Source organism: Phocoena sinus, chromosome 6 (assembly GCF_008692025.1).
Source record: "Phocoena sinus isolate mPhoSin1 chromosome 6, mPhoSin1.pri, whole genome shotgun sequence".
In the NCBI taxonomy this organism is placed as follows: Eukaryota; Metazoa; Chordata; class Mammalia; order Artiodactyla; family Phocoenidae; genus Phocoena; species Phocoena sinus.
Window position 1 is genome coordinate 31,783,940 of NC_045768.1, and position 27,332 is coordinate 31,811,271.

A 27,332-nucleotide genomic window follows, 5' to 3' on the forward strand; every position below is an offset into this window, starting at 1 on the left:
ACCCAGGATAGCCATCTTAACAAAGGTTCTTCCTTGAAAGATGAGCCTACACTCCCTGGTTTAACTTCCTCAGACTTCTCTTCAGTCTCCTACATCTGGCTGTTGCCTCAAGCGCTGCCATCTGGGGGTCAGTATTCAGATCCCAAAGACACTTTCCAACGTCCCTCGTATGTAACTTCTCCCTAGCACTTGACAATCCTTCTTGACACTTCTTTCCTCTATTAGCTTCTGAACCATTGGTCTCTCCTAAGTTTTCTACAGCCTCCTCTCTGACTGCTCTTTAAGTCTCCTGTCAGGACTCACACTTAAATGTTCCCCTGGGGTTCCTATCTTCGGCTCTGTTTCCAATCCACCCTCATAATCTGGTTCCGACCTTCCTTTATCTTCCTTGTCTTACTCTTCAAAATACCCTGTGTACCCTCCAATCCTACCACAATCTTTATTTTCTCCCATAATTCTGTCTCACTGCTCCTTCAGCTAAAGTTGGGCTCACTATTTGTCCCGACTCCCTTACGCAAACACACACTCTTACTCCAGTTTCCCCTTTCAACCTCCCTCCTAACACCTACTTCATTCAGGATCAATGCCACTTGCTGTGAAACCTCAGCCCTCTCCTTTCTCTGTACATACTCTTCTGTTACAGCACTTAACACATTCTAGTATTATTTGGGGACCATGCCTTAATCTTTTCTTTTATCCTTGGGCACCAATTATTTTGCTTGGTACCTAGTGGATGCCTAGTGAATATTTATGGGCTGAAGCTTTGAACAAAAGGGGAAAAGAGCTTATGGATATAAAAGGATGCCACATTTGGTGGTGCCATGTTTGCACTAGTATTTTTATTGGGCAATGATACAAGTATCAATTAGGAAGTATCAATAAGGAAACCACTAACCCCACTAACCCATGGAGTCTTCTAGCTGTGACTCCAATGCCTTCTTGGGAAGCTTTATATTTCCAATAATGAGAATCCTCTCCTTGGAGAAAAATAATATCAATTTATTAACAGAGTTGATTACATTATTACATCCACCCCATTATTCCAGAAGATGGGATGCTGGGAATGTTAATGGCTACTGGGGGAAACCTAACTCATAATAGTCTGTTAATAAAAGGAAAATGGCTACTGTTTATTTAGATTATTTCACTCCAAGGGGTTAGGTAACAACCATAACTAGTCCCTAATTAAGATAAAAGAAAAGGTAAAAACCTTACTTTTGAAAGAGGAGGTTAAAAGGACTTCTCTGTCATTCAGAGATAATGAAAATGTCTCCCTAGGAATCTTTCCCAAATCCAGTGGCTATAGCCTCAATTAGATGTCCTTCCTTCATGCTCCCACTGGTTCCTAAGCCTACCTCTGGCAGAGCACTTGTTAAAACTGGCGGCTTAACTACCTCCCCTTCAGGTCTCTGATTACTTTGAAGACAGAGACTGCCTCTAGTTCATCCTCCTGGTGGACCCAGAACAGGGCCTGACACACTGCTAGGCATATAAGAAACGTGTGCAGGATGAATTGGCTGCAGTAGGTCACATCCCTCTCAACACAGCACAACTGTGTAGAAAGAACAGTGTTCTGACTGGAGAGCTGAGGCACAGGACAAAGGAACAGGAAAGGCTTGGCACTGAGAATAGGATCCCTCAGATGGGATCAGATGCAAAGAGGATTACCTCATCCGTTTCCTTTCTAGTCTCAGATCTGAAACTTCTTCAAAGAAGACTGGACACATTAGACGTTTTTTGGTACCTTTAGCCTCTTTTCTCTTTGATTTCATTCCAGAGGATAGTTCTGAATACTCCTCTGAGCCTTTAAAGTTCATGCCCTGATGATGCTACTCATCTCTCCCAATTTCCAAATGCTCATTTTTATCTCAGTAATTCTTGGCTTTAGGAGCCTTTTGATGATGGTGATGGTGATGGTGATGACGATGACGACAGCAGCTACCATTTTCTGAGTAGCTAGCTAGGCATTAGGCTAGTGCTTTGCAGCATTACCTCATTTAATCCTTACAGCAACCCTCTGAGGGAGGTATTAGTATAGAAAACCAAACACAACATCTGAAGTCATTTGGCTAGTTCAAAGAACCAGGACTCCAGTCCAGGTCTGCACAACTCCAAAATCCAAGCTCAGCTACTACAGCACCTGGCCTCTCACTGTGTCACTTGCTCAGCTGATCACTTGTGTGTCTTAAAAGGCAATCTCCAAGTTGTATCAACTACAAAACCATCTATTATTAAGAATATGGGTGTATATCCTAAATTCTGATCTCCAAATTTCTCTCTAGAGTTGTGAACGTGAAGACAGCACGCTTATGTCCAGGAGCAGAGGAATGACTCTACTTTAAAACTAATTTTTTTAGTTTAAATGTGTGCTAACAAACGCATTTTAAATTTAAAAAGCCAGGCCTCTTAAGACTCTGGCAGAAGCTGGGGCTTAAAACTAGAGAAGCGCAATGGAGTAATTAACTTTCACACACATATTAGCTCCAATGAATGGAAGCTAGTGTTCAGATGGGGAGAATCTCCTCTTAATTAGAGAAAGACTATCCTGGGCATGGCAACCTGCTGCAAACACACACCATGCAATCTCTCTCCCAGGTAAAACAAAGCCACCTGAAGTAGAAAACAATTCAATCTTGTGCAAAATGGATAGGAAGGCCTGAAAGCTTTCCTGGGAGCAGAGAACACAGTCAAGGGGGTATTCTTCCACTTGGGCAATTTGAGTACGTTTAAGCTCATCGGGAAAACCTACTAAGGCAGTAAAAGGATGGGAAGGAAACTGTGTACAGGCCAAAGCTCAGCTCTTCTTAGCAGAACAAAGGAAACAGGACGGACTAGGAACACGGATAAATAAGATGTGGGGGATGCATACTACGGAATATTATCCATCAATGAAAAGAAACAAATTAGACTTACACACTGCAATGGGAATAGATACTTAAAACATTCTAAGTGAAAAGCAGCAAAAGGAAAAGGAAGGTATCTACTGCACAATTTTTAATCCATGTAAATTTAAAATATAGGCACACACGACACCAACGCATGCTTTCAAGAACATGTGAGAGAATACACAAGCACCTTAGAATGATCAAGGTGCAGAAGAAAAGAATGAAAGTGGTGAATGGGGATAAAAAAGTAATAAATGTGTAAGTAACACACAAAAAAAGGGCTTTTCCAGACCAATGATGCTAGTGTGCCGTGACTGGAAATATGTCAGTCCCCTCTACCGGAGTTCCCACCCCAAAAGAATAGGATTGGTCTAAACAGTGATAATAATGGAAATTGTTAAGAAATGTCTGCATTATTTAATATAGCTTTGCATACCTATGTCTGTGTTACTGGATTATAGCTTTATAGTAGAGAAATAATAGCATATGAATTAAGTGTAAGTTCTCTCAAGATATTTGAGTACTACTGAAAGCTTAGTTTTCCTAAGTGTATTTGACATGTGGCCATCCTTCCCCCCCCCCACCACCCCTAGCAAATTTTGTTGGCTCCCTTAGTTTGTTCTGCTAACCTCTTCCCCAAAGATAATGGAAGATAAGTGTCAAAGGCAAATTATCACAGATCATAAACCTACAGGGTATAAATTGTTTTAATATATTTAAAGGGAAAATACTGTTTTTTTTACAAATACATTCCTAAGTGTTAAATTTTAAGACTACTGTGTTCAACTACAGATGTACATTTCGAGCAAGTCATTGACAAAGCTAAGAATATGCATGCAGGGGATGGTGATCAAGATGACACAGCTGTTTTTGATAATTGGAATTTTGTATTTAGAGGTTACATTTTGTCAGCTTATGAATGGGCACAGGGTCCCCTTCTGGCCTGGTAATTCAATACCACTGGCCTCAGGAGTCCCTGTTTGTTGTTAGCTTGCTTTTGAATTACTTTGGCCACAAGTTCTGAGACAATGCTGTGTAAAACAGGAAGGGGCCGTCCTGAAGGGTGTTATTTGTGAAAAGAACTTGCTGAGTGCCTTCACCAGAGGCAGTAGAGTCTGCAGGTGAACCACAATAAATGGGGATAATTTTGCATGGCACAGACATGGGGATAATTTTGCACAGCACAGACATTACAGTAGTTGTCTTTATGATAGGAACTGATTCCTTGAACGTATAATTGAACTCTAAAATGAACTATGCCTCTATGCAGGTTTAATGAAATTTCTGAGGTTGCTGAAATTTGTTTTCCTTTTCCAATGCAAAATCTGCTGGTGAGGGGAAATATCTGACTGGTTTTATTATGGTTTATACATGAATAAATGGGATATTTAGTTCTGTACATAAATCTACAGTGAATACATACACTGGAATGAGAGACAATCATATTAGACCAAATCATCAGATCAAAAGACAAAGACATACTTTTCAGGCTTGAAAGTTCAAAGCTGACATGGACCCCTTGAAGGCCAGTTTTCCAACCATTTGCTGCCCTGGCTCAACCCTCCACCCCACTCTCAAATCCACATTTGCAGCTGGGTTCCCCTCACTTCCTCACTGCTGGGGATTGTGCCAGCAAATTTAGTTCACCCATCCGTGGCATGGTCTGCAAAACTAACTCAAACCCAACTCCTTCGTTTTACAGAAGGGGAAACTGAGGCTCGGAGGGCATTTTAAAATAGTGTTTGTTCACTATCTTGAGACTCAGTGTAGAATTTTTAAGCACCTTATTTTAAGTCATTCATTATTGGGAAAATCAAACCCCTGTTACAAAGGAGAGAAGCCAAATAGGTTCAAATGAAGAAGCACTTGGAATTTCTGGATTTTACTGTGTATTTGGCATAAATCATGCAACAGGCCCTCTGTTATCACTGGGACATAACCAGACCCGGATACCTTAAGGTCTAACAGCCTGAAGGGCATAGAACATTAGATTATTGAAGAATCTGAAAAAAAAAAAAAAGATGACACAGCTGAAGCCATCTCACACAAGAAACAGTTGGAGGGAGGCCTCTAGTGGAATCTGTCAGGCTCCTTCCTGTTTAACAAGTTCCAACAAATCTTTCAGCACCTAATTCTGTCAAGGCATTCTGTAAGGTGTTTGGACAGAGCTGGCCAATAGAAATATAATATGAGATACATATGTAATTAAAATTTTTTCTCATAGGCACATTAAAGAAGTAAAAAGAGGTAAAATTAATTTTAGTAATATATTTTTGATCCAATATATCTAAAGTATTATCATTTCAACATTTAATCAAAATAAACATTATTAGTAAGGTATTTTATTGATACACTCTTTTTTGGTACTAAATCTTTGAGATACAGTGTGTACATTTATAGCACATCTCAATTCAGTCTCCCCACATTTCAAGTGCTTACCAGCCTCATGTGGCACGCACACACACACACACACACACACACACACAGAGTCCATGTGTCAAAATACACACAGTGGAATGTGAGCCATAACCCTATAGCAGGTTTTCAACCTCTTCCCCAGAAAGACCCAGAAGGGATGATTAACAATTCCAGCTTTCTTTTTCTTTCTTAAAACTAAGTTGAAATGCAAAATGAGTGAGGTAACCTCAAAGCTGTTTAAATGCATGGAAAGCGTTCCAGTACCTTAACTACTAGAGTTTACAGATATTTTGGACACAGTTCCCAACTGACAAAGCAGCATGTTCTCCACCGCCCTCCACATTTGACCTGGAAACAGGAACCAGGCAGCATATGGCTGTACTTTAATAATCACCAGCAAAGAGAAGTCTCATGTGTCATATATGTACAAACATCCAATTTAAAATAAATCTCTTTTACAAGTGAGTCTCTAGCAAATGTCACTACAGCAAGGACACTGAGAATCCATATTTATTGCTTTCTTGGAAATTTAGAAATTGTTTTTATGAGTAAATGAACTACATTCTTTCCTCTAAAAAGCAAGAGAAAAAAAATCTGTGGAATGGACTTTCTAGATACTACCCTAGAATTTGAAAATGGGGAAATAAGACTGTCCCGTTAAAATAAGTCTATGAAATCAATACACAATCATCCAGATCACAGATTTGCGAAGTAAACTGTATGCAGTCCACACCAGCATCTTCCTCGGCAACATCTCCCAGGGAATATGAGCAATTTGAAAAGCAGCCCTTGCTGATTCACCTCCCTCCCTCCCCTAGCACCATTCCTTTCACTGCCTCACAGACACGCAATTGCTCCAAGGCCAGCATAATGGAGAGGATCAGGCTGAAGCTATAAACATCTCCAAAGCAAGGACACTCAGTTAGCAGCGGGCCCCCTCCACCACAGAAGCAGCAACAAGGAGGGGTGAGAGAGAGCTGGCAGTGTCCATATCAACACCCTCTTCTGGGAGCTGCCCTGGCTAGGGAGCTCAAGAATCAAAACTGAGACAGAGGGTTCCTACCCTGAGAAACAATACATGAGTTTCTTGACATTCACCACTATGGTTGCCCAACTGGCTCCCTAGACTTACCCTTGGCCAAATGATCAGAAAACAAACATTTGATCATAATTTAGCTTCCCAGGATGATCTGCCGACGGGAAAAAAAAAAGTGCTAATCAAAAACATGTATTCTGTTCACTTGGTTATTATATTTTCCACTCTATATGGATAACATTCTTGGTTTTAGACAATTTCTTGTGACTTTTAATTAACCAGTCCCTCAGAGCTCAATTTACTCTGGGGACACTAATAAGTGAATTTCTCATCCTGCAAGCCAAGAATCGGATTTTCCTAGGCAAATGCTTGCTTCCTGGGTCCTTGAAGCACCTTATGAACAGCCCTCTGGCCTTCCCAGAAATCTTCCTCTGCTTCAAGTATATTTTCTGCAAACTGCAATCTTTATATAAACTGGTCATTCCTATCTTAAAAGAGGCAGGAATTATTGGCAATTTATCTATATGCATCCTCACCCTGCCCTTGCCTGGAGACATTTCAATAAGCCCCTTAAATTCCAACTTTTTAAAGCCATGACACACTATCGCTACAGCCTTGATTATATGACATTCTTTTCCTTCCCCAAGAATTATGTATGACATTTTTCTCTTTTCAGTGGAAGTATATTAAAACTACAATGATTTTTTCCCATTATTTCTCAAGTTTCCTAGAGTGCACAAACCAAAACTATAGATCACAATTTTATAATGGGTAGAAATGCTGGTTTTTAATCTGGGTGACTGCTAAATGGGTGTTTGCTATATTAGTCTCTGTACTTTTCCTAAGTTTGAAATAGTTCACTTTCTTAATGTGGCATTTTGAGTAACTTAATGCAGAGCTTTGCACATAATAGGTCCTCAAAAACTATTTTTTGAAAAAAAAATATAGTGTGAATGAAGATAAATCCTCCAGTTCTCTTTAATATATTTGAGATAGACTGAGATAAGCAACTAAGATATTTCATTAATAACTATAGTAATGTAGCCCCTTATTTTTCCTTCTTAAGTAATAACAGAGATAAGTGAGATCTCTCTAAGAAAGACATGAGATAAGAGCTTCTGTTTTTATGTACGACTTGAACGTCCTATCTAATTGGGAAATTTTGTATTGAGAAAGTCGTTTGACATGAAAGTTTCTTTTTTATAAATTCCCTCAAAATGAAGGACTTGAAAATCGCAATGTCAAACAGGTACCCAAGGAGAACATGCAAGCGGGTGTCAGGCACCGATACCTTGGGTGGCGGCATCAGCATGGTACTCGGGCTCCTCCTCGGGAGGGCTCTGCAGGAAGTACAGCTGCTCGGGCAGCATGTTGGCGATCTTCTCCTTCCCCAGGACGTGGGTGCTCAGAAGGGGGCTGACGCTCCTTTTCACTTTCTCTCTCCTTTCATGGGCCATAATCTTTTTGGTCCGAGCCTTGATGTTCTCCCAGCACTTCTTCAGCTGTTTGAAATCCCGCAGCGACACGCTGGGCTGCGAGTTGTATTCATGGGCGAGCGCCTGCCAGGTACGCTGCTTGAGGGCAATAGTTCGCGCGTCGCTTTTCTTACACTCCAGCACATACTTGTACTTTTCTACTAAAGCCAGCAGGATGCTCTTTTCCAATTCTGAGAAGTATTTGGCAGGTTTTATGATTTCGTTGTTTTGCATTTTCCACTACGTTTCTCCTGGCTGTTAGCTATCCTGGAACAGGAAGTTTGAAACAATCAGTACCGACTCCAGCAATAAACAAGTCAGCGAATCACTCACGCTCTATCCCTGACTTGATTCCCTGGTCTGAAAACGGTACTTTCTTTTCCACTCATGTTGAATTGTGGTATTCTCAAGAAAACATTCAGAAGATTACAAGGAATGGGGTTTTTACTTAAAAGTAGATTTTCAGGTAGGACCTTTGCTGTAGGTCTTGACCATTTTGTGATTATCTGGTACAGGACAGCAAAAAAAAAGTTGAACGTCTATGTGGAACTCTAATGTGTTCATTTATTTCTGCTTAATATTAAGGAACAGATAATTCCCCAAATTCATGTTAGGCAGCTTTTAAACTAAACAGGTCTCTCAAAGTTTTGTCACAGCTTAAGACAAGATAAGCCACTGTGTGATCTAATACAAGAGATAAAGTAAATACTACCAAGATTTCAGAATCATCCAGAAATCACCCCAGAAGATCCGACATTTCCATCACTATGTCTTTCACCTTCGTTAGGTCCATGCTCTTAGAAGAACCTCAGTTTCTTTATCTTAAAAATGAAGGCTTGGAGTCTGTGATCCTTAATGTCTAAGGGCCACTTTTATTTTATTTTATTTATTTTTCTGTTTTTTAAACATCTTTATTGTAGTATAATTGCTTTACAATGGCGGGCCACTTTTAAAAGTGTACAGTTCTGTGTAAATAATTAATATAATTTCAGAAGTGCAAGGGCCTGGACACTTTAGAGCTTGAGTCCAGTGCCTCTCTTTTCTTTTTTCTCCTGGGCATTTCATATAAATGGAATAATTCAATATGAGGTCTTTTGTGACTTGTTTCTTTCACTTAGCATAATGTTTTCAAGGTCTGTCTATGTTGTAGCATGTATCAATACTTCATTCCTTGTTATTACCAAATGGTATTCCATTTTATAGATGTAGCACAGTCTATATCCATTTACCAATTAATGGATTTTAAAAATTGAGATATAGTTGACATATAACATTACATTAGTTTCAGGTATACCACTTTATTTATATATATATATACACACACATATGGAAATGATCACCACAATAAATGTAGTTAATATCCATCACCACACAGTTACAATTTTTTTCTTTTAAGATCTATTCTCTTAGCAACTTTCAAATATACAATATAATACTATTAACTATAGTCGCCATGCTGTATATTACATCCCAGGACTTAACTTACATTATAACTGGAAATTTGTACCTTTTAACCACCTTCACCCATTTTGCCCCCCCCCCCCGAACTCCCCATCTCTTGCAACTACCAATCTGTTCTGTATCTATGAGTTCTTTTTCCTTCTTCTTCTTCTTCTTTTTTTTTAGATTCCACATACATGTGAGATCATACAGTATTTGTCTTTCTCTGTCTGACTTATTTCACTTAGCATAACACCCTTAAGGTCCATCCCTGCTGTCTTATATGGCAGGCTATCCTTCTTTTTTGTGGTTTAATAATATTCCTTTGTGTACCTATATACCACATTTTCCTTATCCCTCTTTTCAACTGAGGGAACTAAACTAAGGGCCAGTAAGGTGAAATGGATTGTACAAGATCACAAAGATGGTGACTTCAGAAGTCAAGAACCTGGACTGCCCTGATAGTTTGGTAATCTTTTCTTTAAACACACCAAATAATAGCCATTTTTTAACACATATTCGTTTAAAGTCTTTGTTCACATATTATAGTAAAAGTTACCAATTTTATATTATTTTAAGACTTTGAAATGACATTACATTTTCTCCCTTATCATTATTACAGTCTACATACCTTTTTATATTTTTAATAAAAATTGTATATATTTAACATACATAGTGAAATGATCACTACAAATAAGCTAGTACTACAAATTATATATCTCCTCACAGTTACCTTTTATATGCTTCATGAGAGCGCCTAAAATCTAGTCTCATCATATTTCCAATATTCAATACAATATTATTAGCTACAGTCATCACTCCTGTACACTAGATCTCTAGACTTATTCATCCTACATAACTGCACTTTGTACCATTTGACCAACATCTTCCCGTTTCCCCCACCCCCCCATCTCCAGCCCCCAGTAAGCACTGTTCTACCCTCTGCTTCTGTGAGTTTGAATAGCCTGGTATTCTTAGTATCATTTCACAACTATCTCTTGAGCTCTCACCTTGGGTGACTCCAAATTACTCAACCATGACTCCCTAGGTCATCTTGCCATCCTCCCCAGTGCTGAGCCAGCATCTTTCACACAATAAATGCTTAATAAATGTCTTATTCCACTGAACCTATGTGTGTTTTATGACTGCACAGTTTTCCACATCTTTTAATCACAGGAAACTTCCTACAAATTAATCTCTCAGTTACATTATGGCAAGAATGTTGCTAAGCAACAGAGAATGCAGCAATAAAGCAAGCGTTGCATGTCCCCTTCGCGGAAAGGGCCGACATGCCCAGTCCCCCTTACATTCTCTAAGCCTCTGATTTTTCAGAATAACAGGCAAGCATCCAAATACTGATGATATAGTCCATTTAAAACTGACCAACCAGGCTTTTCTGGTGGCACAGCCGTTGGGAATCCGCCTGCCAATGCACGGACACAGGTTTGAGCCCTGGTCTGGGAGGATCCCACATACTGCGGAGCAACTGGGCCCATGTGCCACAACTGCTGGGCCCGCACTCTAGAGCCCGTGAGCCACAACCACTGAGGCCCATGTGCCTGGAGCCCGTGCTCTGCAATGGGAGAGGCCACCGCACCGCAACGAAGAGTAGCCCCTGCTTACCGCAACTGGAGAAGGCCCACACACAGCAACGAAGACCCAACACAGCCAAAAGGAAATAAATTAATTAATTAAAACAAAAGAAAACAAAAAAAACCTGACCAACCTGTATTGAAAGAATTAGAAACTAACTTGAAAGGAGTCCCACTGGCCAAAAATGGGACATTTGAACAAGGGTGATGGGTACACAAAGATTCATTAAATTATTCTCTTGATCTTTGTGCACACTTGAAAAGTTCCACAATACAAAGCTGGGGGGTGGGGGGAGGCTGTGACTTTTAAATTTATGGTACACTGATTTAAAATCACACCATTACAAGTCAGCTCTTCACCTACTATGCCTGGGGAGGGGTTACTATTGTTGTAAATAACTGAAATCTGTTAGATCTGAGGCTGGAGGGGACCCAGCCAGATCAGAGAGCCTTGAAATAGAGGCCAAGGAATGTAGGCTTTACATGGGGGCAACAGAGCCTGTTCAGGGTCCCCCACTATGTACGACCTCCTCCCAAAAGTTAAAGTTAGTGTGATCAGTGTCTCCAGATACAAGGTACCTCACATTCATCATGGACACATCAGTATCAGAAATCGAGAGACTTAGACAAGTCAAAGGTGGTTTGGCCCTCAGGTCTTGGGCAAAGAGAAATGAGGGGGAATTTATCTTTGGAGATGTGTCCCTGTACCCTAAATTATTAGGCCTACGCTTCAGTCACGTTGCTCTAATGTTCCTACAATGATCCAATCCAGGCCCCTTCTTCCCCAAAAGTCCAAAATTAATTTTTGCCTTCATCAATACTCCTATTTCCTATAAATCAGTGTTCCCAAACTGAAATTTATTAACACACCCTCCCTATAATATATCTCTTCTATATGATCTCTATCTGCCAAGATGACTACATTCAACTTTATATTCTATAGTTTTTATTATGAAATCAATAGGTATACTGAATGTTCTTAAACTACACAGCCCCCAGAGCAGATTCTGATCTGAAGCCCATCCCAATTCTTCTGCCCCCAGAAGATGTCTACCCACTCTTTTTAAGAATCACTGCTGGGGCTTCCCTGGTGGCGCAGTGGTTGAGAGTCCGCCTGTCGATGCAGGGGACACGGGTTCGTGCCCTGCTCCGGGAAGATCCCATATGCCACGGAGCGGCTAGGCCCGTGAGCCGTGGCAGCTGAGCCTGCGCGTCCGGAGCCTGTGCTCCGCAACGGGAGAGGCCACAACAGTGAGAGGCCCGCGTACCGCAAAAAAAAAAAAAAAAAAAAAAAATCACTGTTATACGGATTGGGAATCTGATTCACAAATGAAAAAGGGATTGTTCCCTGTTTCATTCTATTAAAGGTAATGCTATTTTATACATTATATATTTTTTCTTTTTAAATAAATATTTTTTATATCCTTATTTCAAGATAAATTCCCAGAAGAGGAATGGTTGCCACAAAATATAAAAACACTCAAGACTTTTGTTCCATAACCATCTGCCCTCCAGAAATGGTGTACTAATTGACATGCCCACTTCATTGACTTCTGTTGTTAACATTTTTTAAATCTGTGCCAACTGTGGAAGTGAAAAAATGTCCCTTCATTGTTTAGTGATATATGAATTGCAGCTCTCGGCAAATAAGCCATACTCTGCCTGAACAAAGTCCCTTTGATACTTAGTGGAAATGAAACTACATGGAATTAGTTCCAAGCAATTTAATAATTGTTCCTCACAATGTGTGCAGTACCACTAACTGCCACCAGGTGGTGGTGGGCTGGGGGGTTGTCTAAAGTCATAAGGATCTTAACTTAAGTGCGGCCAGTTAAGTCTCTAATAAGAGCAATAATTACAATAGCAGATTTTTTTTTTTTTTTTTTTTTGCGGTACACAGGCCCCTCACTGTTGTGGCCTCTCCCGTTGCGGAGCACAGGCTCAGCGGCCATGGCTCACAGGCCCAGTGGCTCCGTGGCATGTGGGATCTTCCCGGACCGGGCCACAAACCCGTGGCCCCTGCATCGGCAGGCGGACTCTCAACCACTGTGCCACCAGGGAAGCCCCAGCAGATAATTTTTATTGAGCCTTTACTGTGAATTTGACACAATACTAACTGCTTAATATGCACTATATCATTTAATCTTCCCAAAAATAGCCCCTGAGAGCATCATTTGTTACACTGTTAAAAAAAACAAAAACCAACAACAAAAAAACCCCACAAAACTTTATGAAAGTATCAGAAATACCAGAAGAAAATATACATCTGCTCTCAAAAGCAAATACTCAGAATTACCAACACCTGGGGACCATTAATAGCCTATTAATTAAACTATTATTTAATCACTAGCTAAGTAAATCCAAGTTACCAATTTACTTTGCTTAATTTTGTAGAACAGCAGGCCTCCCTCGGCCATGTGGTTGCATCCTTCCGGGCTATAAAGGGATTCTGGTGTAAGACAGTGTACCCCAAAGGTCCCCTATGGATCCCCAACAGCCTCCTGAAGCAGGCTGTTTATCCCCACTAAACCAATTATTTTTCCTATTTCCTGGATCAGAAAAGTGAGGCTCCGTAACTTGCCGGTGATCACACAAATAGTAGCAGCGCTAGGATTCAAACCCAGGTCTGACTCCAAGCCCAGGCTGCTCTCTGATCTGCTTAGCCCTCTTCTTTCAGACCTAGTGACAGCCTCTAGTGCCCCAGCTCAAATTACATATCAATTAGCAATCTGATTGTCAGCAGGGACAACCTAGGAAGAGCTGTGCCTGCTTCCGTCATCTCCATTTGTTGGCTCCTCCCCTCCCTTCCCCAATTCCATCACCTCCACCCTTCTAGGTCTCAAACCTAGGGTCCACAGCTCCCCACCCCAACCCAGATGCACCCCTCTCACTCTAACTAGGGTTCTGAAATAATTTCCACTGTTGATCTGCTAAGAATGTATGTTTGAAAAGTAACTGTAGCAATAACATAAAGCTTTAAAATGGTCCACACCTCAAGGGGAACTGGATGCTGACATTCTGCTTGAGCACCTGACTGACAGTCCTAAGTAAACAAACACTTCCCAAAGAAAGAGATCTCCAAGAGAAGCTTGTTAATAGAAACTTCGAGGCTAGAAAGCACATTATAGCTTAAAACTGCTTAGGAACGTCCATAACTGGTTATAGATGACAACACAACAAGCCTTCTCTGCTACATTAGCCTTTATTAGAAACTACCCTTCCCTTGTAGGGAACTCCAACTCCCCTCTGTACGGATCATCTTTTTTGGCTGCTGTTCTGCTAGACAGAGTGCTACCTGTTCTTATGCGTGGTTGTAGAACAACAAGCAGCCCAGAGACCCCACAGTGAGCCTCAGCAAGATTTAATGAATGAATGTATTTTGATTTAGTCATAAAACTGTCTACCATGCACAGAATGAGTATCATACATGGTAAAACAATCAGTACACCAAAAGGCTGCATTAAAGTAAAAATGGTCAACTAAAATAGCAAAATCCAAATGCAATGGAAGTTCCTCTTGGGCTAAGAAAAGACCCATAGACAAGACTAAATAAAATATCAGGATTCCAATACCATAAAAGAACAAAGAGGAAATAATCAGCACAATTCCCAGAACACTAACATTGACTAAACCACCAGAAGATTGTAATAAGTACATTTAATATGCACCTTAAAAATCCATCAGTTAGGGGACTGAATGTTTGTATCCTCCCCCCCAAAAAAATTCATTTGCTGCAACCCTAACTCCCAGGGTGACTGTATTTGGAGATTAGGCTTTTAAGGAAGGAAGTAAGATTAAATGTGGTCCTAAGGATGGGGCCCTGGTTCAAGAGGATTAGTGCCCTTAGAAGAAAAGACAACAGAGAGCTTGCCCCTCCCCGCACTAACCCCAGGGCTTACAAAGAGGCCATGTGAGCACACAGAGAGATGGCAGCCACCTACAAGCCATGAGAAGAGCCCTCAGAATGAAACCTACCTTGCCGGCACCTTGATCTGGACTTCTTAGCTTCCAGAACTGTGAGAAATAAATTTCTGTTGTTTAAGCCTCCCAGTCTGTGGCCTTTTATTATGGCAGGCCAAGCTGACTAACACATCACCTAATGATATTTTAAGTCCACCAAGGGTCAAACTAAGTCCTAAAATTTGAGCAAAGACCAGAGAAAGTTGGCCAGATTTTACTTCTACTGCTATTTGTAGAAAAGGGAGTTCTTTGAAGTCAACACTCAGGATGGGAACCATGACTAAAAATCTGTGACACTGAGATCTCAGACAGATATTAGGATATTAATGCACTACTGCTCTTAAAGTGAAGTGAAATAACCAAGACAGTGGATGCAGAGAACCTGGGCTCAAATCCTGAATTCAGCACTCACCTAGCTGTGTGACTTTGGGCAAGTCAATTAACCTCTAATGCTTCCTCTGTAAAACAGGGTTAATACTCCCTACTCTGCTTTATTCTCTCTACACAACTATCCTGCAATGGGAGTAAAGAAGCACAGACTAGATCTTCAATAAATTTTAGTTCTTTGCACCCCTCTCACCCATACTGAATTGCTTCCAAAAGTAGAACAGTGGTCTAAATACAGCATATACTCAAATACTTATTGGCTCTTTTATTCATAGACATACAATTCAACAAATATGTAATGGACTCCTGCCAAAGGCTCAGTACTGTCCTAGAGTATGTGGGAGATACAAAGACAAGCTGAAGGAGCATTGGCATGCAGAAACTGACAACCAAAAGGAGAGGTACAATGAATGGACACCATAACAGAGGACAAAGCACCCTGGGTGCTCAGAGAAGAGGTTAATTTGCACTCTTCATGAACAAGAGGACATTTGAGCTAGATCTTTAAGAATGTACAGGATATGAACAGAGAGGGCTGAAGGAGATCATTCAGATAAATAATTGATAAGAAAGGACCTGGATTCTGAGTGGTGGTGATGTTAATGGAAAGGAGGCGGTGCATGCCAGGGACTGTTTCAAAGTGAGAAATGACCAGGACGTGTGTGTGTCCACACTACGGTGGGGGATCAAGAGAAAGTAGAGGCAAAGAGGATACAGGAGGATTAAACAAACACCTAGAGCACCTACATGCGCAGGTACTGGAGGGAGGGGTATTCCTTAAGATCCAGGAGACCACAGTCCAGTGAAGACATATCACAACACAGTGTACTGTGGATGGGCTGGTGACAAGGCAGTGTGATAAGCACAGTCACAGAGATGTGCCCAGGGATGTTACTCCAGGATTGGGTGGGATTTAGAATAAGGACCTTAATTCCTATCAGAATAGACTGGAAATAGAATTAGCATTAGAACAAAGCAGGGCCACTTTGGAAAGACTGAAAGAAGGAACAAATACAGAACTGGTGAGTAAGCTGCAGGAAATGTGGCAGCCAATCCCTGAAGGGAGGCCTGGCCACAGGCTATGGGTGATCAGTTTGCTCTAAAGAGATGAAAGCCTATTTCCTATCCTGGTCTGTTGACTCTGTCTCCTGACTCCACATCCCCCAAACAACTTCTTTTGGAAACAACATAGATCCTAAATGTTATAACTAAAACAGGACTTCAGACCAATCCTCTCATTTTACAGATGAGGAAACTTAGGCTTAGAGCAAACTACGGGGGTTCCTGGGGTCCCAGTAACAGAGGAGGGCCTAAAAGCGAAGCTTCATTATTTGTTTTCAACCCCTCCCCCCACATCTCTTCTCTGGAACCCTCACGTCATCAAGATGCCCTTTTGCTAGGTACCATCAAGCCTTCCCCAGTCTCCCAATGGAAAACTCGAGGGCACTGCTCTCAACTCTGACACTCACTCTGTGACGTCAGGCAAGTCCCCTTTCCTCCCTGACTGTTGATTCCTCACCTCTAAAAAATAAAGCTGCAATGGGTGTTCTCCAAAGCCCCATCCGGTGCTGGCAGTCCATACTAGCATTGCTGCTACAATGGTTTTTCTGCAACCTAATTTCCACAGTTCTCTGCCAAAGACGCATAGATGGTATTTTCTGATTATTTATGAGGCTAGTGGAGCTACTAGCCAAAGAAAGAGAACATTGCCACAGAATAAAGTGATCTCAGCACTTCAGAGGATTTAAGGCCCACGCCCAGGTTTAACTCTATAGGTTAAGTAGTTCCAAGTGAAACATCTAAAGCAGGTAATGGGATCTCTCTTTCACTACTGTAGCCCCAGCTCCTTGAAGACCACCTGGTACACAGAAGGTACTCCATAAATATTTGTGGAATATACATTGAAACTAACCTGCTCGCCATTCACATTTTTTACTAATTATATCTAGATGTTCTACTATCTTAAATTTCTTCTTCTATAAAGGATTTCTCATAACAAAAATCATTTCCTGGCTTCTTCTTGTAAATACTGTTGTATGCCAAATTTTTTACAACATGATACAACAAATTTCTACAGCTATGATGCCTCTATGATTTCATTTGACACAGAGGTAGGAACAGTCAGACATTACTGTCCCCGTGCACACTTGGCTGTGTACCTGCTCTCACGTGTTCAGACCTGTCTACTCAGGATGGCCACTCACCTGCGCCCTCTCTGTCTTCTTTCTTTCCTTTAGGGGAGCTTCCAGTCTAAACCTAGCACTAAATTTGCTTCCTCCGGTGCTCTCCCTCCCCTTTCCCTTCGCCACCCGCTCGAGGCAGCCAAGTAACTGGGAAGTGTTTATTTTTACCATCTGCATCTGAGGGTGACTGTGAGCAGAACCAGCCTTGTGTTTAAGGCAAGAGCTCCCCCCTCCCGTCCCCCCTCCCTCACAGTTCCCTCTGTGAACCAGAGGCAGGTTCCTAAAGGTCCTGACCCCTTCCTTCCCCTCCCCCACTGCTCCTTCCTAATCCATCTCCCCACCCCCATCCCAGTCTCCCTAAAATTCCCTTGGAGTCATTATTATTATTATTATTATTTTTATTTTTTGCGATACGCGGGCCTCTCACTGTTGTGGCCTCTCCCGTTGAGGAGCACAGGCTCCGGATGCGCAGGCTCAGCGGCCATGGCTCACGGGCCTAGCCGCTCCACGGCATGTGGGATCTTCCCGGACTGGGGCTCGAACCCGCATCCCCTGCATCGGCAGGCGGACTCTCAACCACTGCGCCACCAGGGAAGCCCCCTTGGAGTCATTATTAAAGTACCTCCACAGAAAGTGCTTTTACAATACAGAAAGTCCCCTTATGTAGGTGTTCCTGCTCCAGCCTGCTTCTTGTCTGTGAGGACTCTCTCCTTTAGGCCCACCACTTCAGCATCAACGGCTCTCAAATCTCTGGGCCCAGACTTGTGGCACAGTGGTTAAGAATCCACCTGCCAATGCGGGGGACACAAGTTCAAGCCCTGGTCTGAGAAGATCCCACATGCCGTGAAGCAACTAAGTCCACGAGCCACAACTACTGAGCCTGCACGCCACAAATAAAAAATAATTTATTAAAAAAACCCAAAAAATCTCTGGGCCCAGGGTCTCAAGAATTTACCTTTTCCTGCAGCCCTCAGACTCACTCTGTACTGCAATCTATCCATACCCTTGAGGGGCTCCTCTATCTGAGCTCCTGAGGCACGGAACTACATTTTACTTGTATCTTGAGCACACAGTTGACTCTCGGTGTTTGTTCAAAAGAAAGTAGGGGTGTCAGGGAGAACCTCTCTCCAGCCCCATGTTCTCTCCTCAGCACCACACACATTTCCAATTGTCTCCTAGCCACCTCTATCTAGCTGTCCATTATGGGTACCTCAGAAATCTCCAAAAGCAAACGAATTATTCCTCTACCCCCAGACCTCCTGATTTCTGATCATTTCAGCCACATTAACTTGGCTCAAAGCAGAAACCTCAGCGTGCTCTTCAATCACATGGTACCACTCATCACATTTACCACTACTACATATTTTACCTCAATATCTCTTCTCTCTGCTCCCATCCTCATTGCCTATGTCCAAGGTAAGCCCTAGTCTCCCAAAATGATCTCCCAAACTTCCAGCTCCTCTTCCACACAGCCACCAGAGGGATCTTTCTTAAACACAGTGATGATGCCACAGTCCTGCGTGTAAACCTCTGACATTTCCCCCACTGCCTAAGCAATAAAGTCCATACTGCTCACAAGGCATTCAAGGCCTTTCCAGATTTGGCCCCAATTACAGTGCCCCCTCTACCCCACACCAAACCACCCTTTCCATGTATGTTTCAATCCAGCCAGACCAAACTCACCTTCGTGCCCTTGAACCTACTGTGTTCTCATGCCTCTAGACATGGGGCCTCCTCTGGCTGGAATTCTTTACCCCAAGATCCACCAAGGGCTCACCTTTAACCCTTAAGTCCAACTCTCATGAAATTTTTGTGAAGCCTTCCTCAACTAATACCCAGGCTATTATGTTTATTTTATTTATAACAGCTTCCTCCTAAAATGAGTTTGAGGCAGTTTACAAACTACGTACACACTGCAGCTAGATTTTTTTTTAAGAGAGAGGATATCGGGGCAAAGACAAGACAGAGGTAAAAAAGATAGAAGTTAGGAATTTGTGTAGCATTCAAAACCTCTATGATAACGTCTCATCTTGTTAAATCTCGTTAAAGAGGTAGATTAGCCCTGAGTATTCTATCCAGAATGAATGAGTTACTCTTCTCTGAGCTCACTGCCAGTTGTATGTGATTGTACTTCCCATATTTTCTGTGATTTGCTCATTGTGTCCATCTCCCTCACTAGGCTGGGAAATTCCTAAGGGAAACACATAATTTCTGACTCATCTCTCTCCCAGGCATGAAGCATATGACTCAGCATAAGACTGGTGCTCAGCAGACAAGAATTAAACAACTGTCACCATGGACAGGGAAAAAGGTCCTAGTGCTTGTTGAGCTCCCAACCAGGCATTTGAAAAAACATTCTTTAATCCTCACCAAAAAATTACATGGTGGAGAAATAGCAGACCTAGGATTCGAACCTCCCACTGTCTGTCTCTCCAAAGCAGCTGCTCTTCTTTACTAGGCACACGGCTCCCTACTTTCACCATCACTATGTGCCCAAACACCCCCTCCTTCAAGTCCTGGTTTTAAAACAACCCTTCTCTCAGAAGCCTTTCCTGCTCACTCAGGAGAAAAGTCAGCCCGAGTTCAGCCCCGACCTTAAACAACACTCAAGTAACACACGGTCACAGTCGGGAGAGGAAGGGGTGCCTTCTGGGTAGCCGAGCACTAGCGGGCCGGGTGGGTGTTCTTCAGATGGTGTTGTGGGTCCTCAGCTCTCCTTCTACCCCCTGCCCCTGGGTGCAATACCTGGCCCTTCCTGCCTTTCTCTTCCTTGTTCAGGGTCCAGAGCCTTCCAGTTCTCCCCATTTCAAACTGAACCCCAAAATAATCTCCTCAGGCCCATTGCTTCTCTAACCAAGGGAACTGTATTCAAACACACTCCTTCATTACATCAGTTCCGTCTTGGTACTGATATTTGAAGCGCCTTACCAATCTTCAGGGCTGTTGAGCATCCCAATCGCCTCAAACATAGTAAAAGAATTTCAAGAATCATGAGAAGCGACCATGACATTTTAGGAGGCCCCGTCACCTGGCTCTCAAGCCATCTGAATACTTTTGGGGTGTCTTGGGAATAATAAGAGACAATTCACTGATCTCACCCCAGGATCCCTTCCCGTCTCTCCTCCCAGACAGGATGCCTGGTCTCTAAGGGCAGGATGGAATCCTGGTCCAGAAAACTGCTGGGGTGGTAGACACTGGTCCCTTCCTCCATATCCTCTTCCAGAGCTTCAGAATCCTCCTTTCTCCTCCCCGTCCACCCCTTGTCTCTCTGGTCCCAAACTCCCCTAGCAGTCCTCAGTCCTAACTCAGGAACTATGTTTTTGAATTCAACAATTTCCTTGGTAACACAATTGACTTATCTGACATACTAAAATGCACACCCCTGGCCCTGATATTATCCTACCTCCCAGTTTTAAATGTGTAACAAATATATCCTATAACCACTCTCCTGACACTGCAGGAACATCTGTGATCTTAAATGTTACTATACCTAAGAGTCACCCAATCTCCTGAATCAGAATAGGGAGACTAAATAATCTTCGCTATTTCCTACTCCTAAATAAAAATTACTCGTGCAATTTATAGTAGCTACATCACAGCGCCAGTGTGATGACTTAATTAGATAACTCATGCCAACTGTTTGGTACCTAGGGCCTGGTATATAGAAAGTGCTCAATATTTAGCTATGATCATTTACGTACATTATCTCTCACAATAGCACCTGGGGGTAGGCATTAAACGACGCACTCCCCTGCCACCATCCCTCCCCCCATCTCACCCCCATTTACAGAAGCAGGAGCCAAGGCTCAGAGCAAAGGAGATTTCCCAAGGTCAGGAGGGCACCGATGTGATGTTCGGCCCTCAGCCTCTGGGTGAGAGACCCCTCCCATTACACCCCTGTAAGGGACACAAGGGGTCTTAAAGGAGACGAGTATGGAAAAGCGCGAGCACAGTGCCCGGTATACAGTGGGGACCCCGGGATGGGGAGACCCCGGCACTGCGAGTCATCTGGATTCCTCCCAAGCGGCTCCTCCACTCCCGGAGTCCAGAGTCCCCCGACCCCGGGTGCGACGCTGAATCTCCCCGAGGTCCGCGCCGTGGGGCTTTGTACGCCGCAGGCCGGCCCCACTCACCGAGTCCCATCGCGGCGCGCGGAGGTGGCAGCCGGGCCTACGGGGCAGGGGTCGTGGCGCCTGGGCCGGAAGCCCGCCCTGCCGGCCGCGCGGCCCCCGCACGTCTGGCCCGAGCCTCCCGCCTGACCCTCGCCCGCGCCCCCGCGTCGCTGCGGCCCGGCCCGGCGGGCCAGCCTCCTACCTGCAGCGGCGGCGCAGCGGCCACGGCGATCGGGGGAGGGGCCGGCGGGATGCGAGCGCGGGCGGCCTCGGCTCCTCTCGCAGGCTGGGCGGCCGGGAGGGCCGCGGGCTCCGGAGCGCCGGGCGGCGGCGGCGCGCCCCCGGCCGGTCAGGCCCCACCGCGCGCGCAGCGGCCACAAAGCCCGGGAGCCGCCGCCCCCTCGCGGGCCGCCCGCCGCCTGCGGGTCCGCAGGCGCCGAGGAGGGCGGGAGCGCGGCCCCGCGCAGTCCCCACCTCCCCAAGCCCTGGTCGCCGGCCTCCCCCGAGGTTCGGGGCGGGGCGCAGGGGGTCCTCCGCCTACCCACCCCTCTCCCTCCTGGCTGACATTCTTGTGCTGAGTTCCCTCTTCCCACCTTTGCGGACGAGCTCCTGAAGGACTTGAAAAACTGTTTCATTTCCATGAACAACAAAAGAATGTATTTGTCGCAAGGTATTTGGCGGCCATGGACGCGAAATAGCCCAGTCCAAACCCCCTGTCTGAGAAAGGCCCCTTTTCCTTCGGGACACCCTGCTACTTGAGTAGACAACGCTCCTTGGCTGGGTTCATCACGGAGTTGTGTTTTGTTTTGTTTTTTTAATTTGCGGGATGTCTCCCCCTAGGCTGCGCACCTCGAGGGCAGAGACTACCCTCTGCACCCCAGGACCTGATTCAGACACTGTGCGCTGAGTACGTGGGAATTTGTGCGCGGATGAATGAATGCACGACAGATGCCACTCTAGGACAAGGCACCTTTTATAGTGCCTCCACAAGGATGGGGGCCAGGTGTTTCTTTTGCCCTGTGTCCATTGGGAAGATTCCAAGCTCAGAAGGGCACAGAGGGCTGCTGAACTTTCTCTTGTTCTAATCGAAGTGAAATTCACATAACATAAAAATAACCACTTTAAAGTCAACAACCCAGTGGCGTTTATTACATTCACAATGCTAAGCAACCACACCATCTCTACTTGTGAAACATTTATCACCCCAAAAGGAAACCCCCTCCCCATTAAGCAGTCACTCTCTATCCCCGCCTCTCCCCAATCAGGGGTAACCACTAATTTATTTTCTGTCTCTCTGGATTTGGCTATTCTAGACATTTCGTATCAATGGAATCATACAATATGTAGTCTTTTGTGTCTGGCTTCTTTCACTTAGCATGATGTTTTCAAGGTTCATCCAGGTTGTAGCATGTCAGTACCTCATTCCTTTTCATGGCTAAATAATTGTATGTATACCACAGTGCGTTTGTCCATGTATCCATTGATGGATATTTGTGTTATTTCCACCCTTTGACTACTGTGAATAGTGCTGCTCTGAACATGCCTGTAAACGTATTTGTCCGTGTATCTGTTTTCAGTTCTTTGGGGTATATACTTAGGAGTGGGCTTGCTGGGTCATATGGTAATTCTATGTTTAACTTTTTGAGGAACTGCCAAAAAGATTTTCCATAGTAGCTAAATGAATGATTTTACATTCCCATCAGCAATGTATGAGGGTTCCAAATTCTCCACCACCTCACCAACACTCGCTATTTTTTCATTTTGTAAAAATGTCTTGATTATATGTGAGGCTACTGCCACCCTCCCAGCTCCCATGACCCACAGACCCACTTGGCTCAGAGGCTGAGAGGCTGAGCCAGGTCTTTTGACTACAAAGAAACACCCAAACACTTCTAGGGGTCAGAAGCACCAATAAAAATAAAGACCCTTACTATAACTTAGAGTTATACTGCTCCTTGTTCATTATTTTAACAATAATTTGTCTGGTGTTCAAGAAGCTTTGAAATTGTCCAGAGAACTCGGAAACTAAGACCATCCTGAGAGAGTTACCATTGGCAAAATTTATGACACTCACCTCACTGGAACCCAGGGCAGTACACCATTTCCACTTCGAGTTTTCCACCCCAGTGCCATGTTAGATGTCTATGAAGATTTCCTTCTAAAATGAGGATACAGCCAAGGGAAAACTACTGGGGTGTGAAAATAGTCAATTCAGATTGGAAATTTGATTGACAGGTGGTACAGTGAGGGAAAAGAAAGCAATGAATTTAACAGACAGACAGGGGCCTGAATCCTGACTTTACTGCTTATAGTTTGTGAACAAAGTTAACCTCTTAGAATCTCAGGTTTTTCATTTCTAAGGTGAGAATAATGATACTTACCTGGCAGGGTGATGAAAGCTTCTGGTCTTGACTTTAATACATGATTAATATCATTATTATTACTGCATGTTGTCAGTATTGTTATTATTGTTTAAAATAATAATATTTAAAATAATGATGATTGGCATGAGCCACATGCAGAAATCCTGCTAAGGAAACAGAAACTCCTATCTAATCATGTGTCTCCTCCTCAAATCAAGAGAGTAAACTAGTGAGAGGCCCGTGCACCACGATGAAGAGTGGCCCCCACTTGCCGCAACTAGAGAAAGCCCTCGCACAGAAACGAAGACCCAACGCAGCCAAAAATAAATAAATAAAAGAGAGTAAACTATCTCCAAAACTAATGTGACAAGGGCATCTCGTAATGTGTGTAATGTGGTCACTGCCCTCCCAGCTCTCTCCTTGTTCCCTTATTTCCCTCCTTGTTCCCTGCCCTTGGACAAGCTTCTTAACCCTCCTGAGTCTTATCTGTAAAGTGACGTAACAATACGTAGTCAACAGGGTTGTTTGAGGATTCAGTAAAGGTATTTATAAAAGAGTACAATGCAAGTTACATAGGAAACACTCAATAAATGTCATCTATTATTATTAATAATAAAGTTGCTATAACTTCTCTGTAGAAAGAGTCAATAGAAGGGTGGAGCCTACGCAGAGTCTAATAAAAGGAAGCCTTTCAAGAGAACCCATCTGTGTGACTTGTCCCTTCCTCAAGAGCAGGAGGGCCATTCCAGTGATGGAGGTGAGTGATGCATTGCACCCTGATAGCTAGTTGAGAATAACTCTGAAAACAGTTTCTCCTTTGTTCAGATCCAGTCTCACCAAGCAGACCTGACATAGGAGTTGGTTGTTACATAAGTTTTCTTGAGGGCGGGAAAATGCACTGATCATCCAACCTGAATACTCCACAGTTTTGAGAAAGTACAGTTCTCTTAATACATTGAGGTTTAGTTTATCCAACCATTTTGACTGCTCAGATCCAGAATCCCTAAAATTGAATTAAGTATGAACATTAGAGACAACTTTCATCAGGCTTTCTTAGTGGCAAGGAAGAGATTCATTCTTTACAACGTTTTTTGTTTTTTTTTTTTTTTTGCGGTACACGGGCCTCTCACTGTTGTGGCCTCTCCCGCTGCGGAGCACAGGCTCCGGACGCGCAGGCTCAGCGGCCATGGCTCATGGGCCCAGCCGCTCCGTGGCATGCGGGATCTTCCCGGACCGGGGCATGAACCCGTGTCCCCTGCATCGCCAGGTGGACTCTCAACCACTGCGCCACCAGGGAAGCCTGGAAGAGATTCATTCAAACTCGCTAAAGTGAAAGGTGTTTATTGAATGTTATGTGAATTTGAAATACAGGAACAAGCCAAGTTATGTAGGACCTCACAGAAACCTAAGAGCCACTAGGAACCAATTTCTCTCTCTCTCATTTGAGGTCAGTGTGTCTTTCTATGTCTCTGCCTCTGACTTTGTTTCTCCGTCTCCCTCTTTGTCCTGTTACACCTTTGTCTCTCTCTGGATATATGCTCCTTCTTCCCTACCTCTCAGCGTGCTCGCCCTGCTGACTCACCTGCACCTGGCCATCATGGACTCCCCAGCCTAGGGTAGAAACCTCCTGCTCGCCTCTTGGTTCGTATTTACCCACACAAAAAAAATGTGATTGGCCCAGCTCATCACTTCAAGATAGGATGCAGGCTGGCAGCCTATGAATTGATTGCTTTTGGACTAGAAGTCCACTTTAACTCAATCAGCTGTTATGAGATGGAAGGGAGGTATCATCTGGTACAAAAATAACCACCCCACACAGCAGAGACTGGGAGTAGGGGTATTCACCAGAAGCTGGCATGGGTGGGTAGATGCACTGAAATCATTCCATTACATGACCATACTTTCTGAACCAAATGTCAGAGTAAATAGTATAAAAAGTATTTGCAGGGACTTCCCTGGCGATCCAGTGGTTAAGATTCCACTCTTCCACTACAGCAGGCGTGGGTTCCATCCCTGGTGTAGGAACTAAGATCCCTCATGCTGCGTGTTGTGGCCAAAAAAAAAAAAAAATTTGCAATCCACTCTCTAATGGTAGAGACAGTCTGAGGTATAGTTCAAATACTGAAATCTCAGAACTTCTGAAGCATTTTGATAGCTAATGACAACAGACCAAGACTTTTGAAATTGAGACTTTACTGAAAAATCTTAGTCACCGTAAGATGGTGAGTGATCTTATAAAGCAGAATACCGACATCACAGAATTGTTGAGAGGATTAAATGAGTTACATAAATAAATCACTTTAGTAGTTCCTATATAAATGTTATTATCACATAACAGAAGACTGGATAGCCCTTAATCTATGGTGACCCCACCAAGATACAGCTATCCTGTTAAGCAATCTCTGGCTGCTAGACAATCTGTCTCTTTGCACATTTCTCTTCAAACATAACATCAAACACCAGACAAGCAGGAGGATAGTTTTTAGGAAGCTTCAGAGGCTGGCAGTGATGCTTACCACTAAGTACACAGAGTTTATTTTTTTGTTTTTTGGGGGGTTTTTTTGCGGTATGCGGCCCTCTCACTGTTGTGGCCTCTCCCGTTGAGGAGCACAGGCTCCGGACGTGCAGACTCAGCGGCCATGGCTCACGGGCCTAGCCACTCCGTGGCATGTGGGATCTTCCTGGACCGGGGCATGAACCTGTGTCCCCTGCATCGGCAGGCGGACTCTCAACCACTGCGCCGCCAGGGAAGCCCTAGAGTTGACTTTTTTATCTGAACATCCCCTTCCCTAAATTGGAGAAGGGCAGACTATTCTTCAGATGGCTAGACAGATCCAAATATCTTTTGTAAGACATGGGCATGGAGAAAAACAAAAATGCCTCAACTTACAGGATCCAGCTGTCCAGGGAAGGAATGAGGGGTGAGGAGCTGGGAGTGCTGAACAAGAGCATACAGGTGGAGTCGTTAGGAGACCAAAAGCTACTGCTGAGGGAGCAACCTAGAAGAGTGCCAGATCAGAAAGTGATGGGCTATCAGGGCCAGAATGAAATCCAGGCTGCTTGAAAATTCCAGAACTCATGGATTTCAAATGCTTATACTCTACCTTTCCATGAGACCCACCCTGTCTATTTTAAAGTGGCTAGATTTGCAAGCTACTGGCCACTGGTACTGCTGGTGCCACAGCAATTTGATGTTGAGGCAGTTTTGGTGAACACACTATCAGTATCTAGGTTTATTAGTTACTCGCTGTGGTATAACCAGTTACCAGAATTGAGAGGCTTAAACCAATGAACATGTATTATCTCACAGTTTCTGTGGGTCAGGAAGCAGCTTATCTAAACAGTTCTGCCTTGGGGTCTCTTACAAGGTCACAGTCACGATGTCAGCTGGGGCAAGAGGCAGGTTCCAGTTTGTCCTCGAGTGTCCCAGTGTTCTTTATGGGCCCAAATTTGCCCTGGAAGGTTCTAGTTTGTCCTTGAT

General features: G+C 43.6%; 1 protein-coding gene across 3 annotated transcripts in view; it reads right to left on the reverse strand.

Moving 5' to 3' along the window:
• Positions 1-26,805, reverse strand: part of TMEFF1 (transmembrane protein with EGF like and two follistatin like domains 1) — a 142,995-nt gene extending 116,190 nt beyond the window's left edge. The window contains exons 1-3 of one of the 3 annotated variants that reach the window (XM_032635709.1): positions 26,796-26,805; positions 21,691-21,761; positions 7,631-8,081 (exon numbers count right to left, since the gene is read on the reverse strand). In XM_032635709.1, coding sequence (XP_032491600.1) covers positions 7,631-8,048 — 418 coding nt within the window. In that variant the 5' untranslated portion in view covers positions 8,049-8,081; positions 21,691-21,761; positions 26,796-26,805. Of the gene's footprint in view, positions 1-7,630; positions 8,082-21,509; positions 21,599-21,690; positions 21,806-26,795 lie in introns of those variants that run through there. The other 2 variants (XM_032635711.1, XM_032635710.1) reach the window with 2 other exon arrangements.
• Positions 26,806-27,332: the final 527 nt, after the last annotated feature.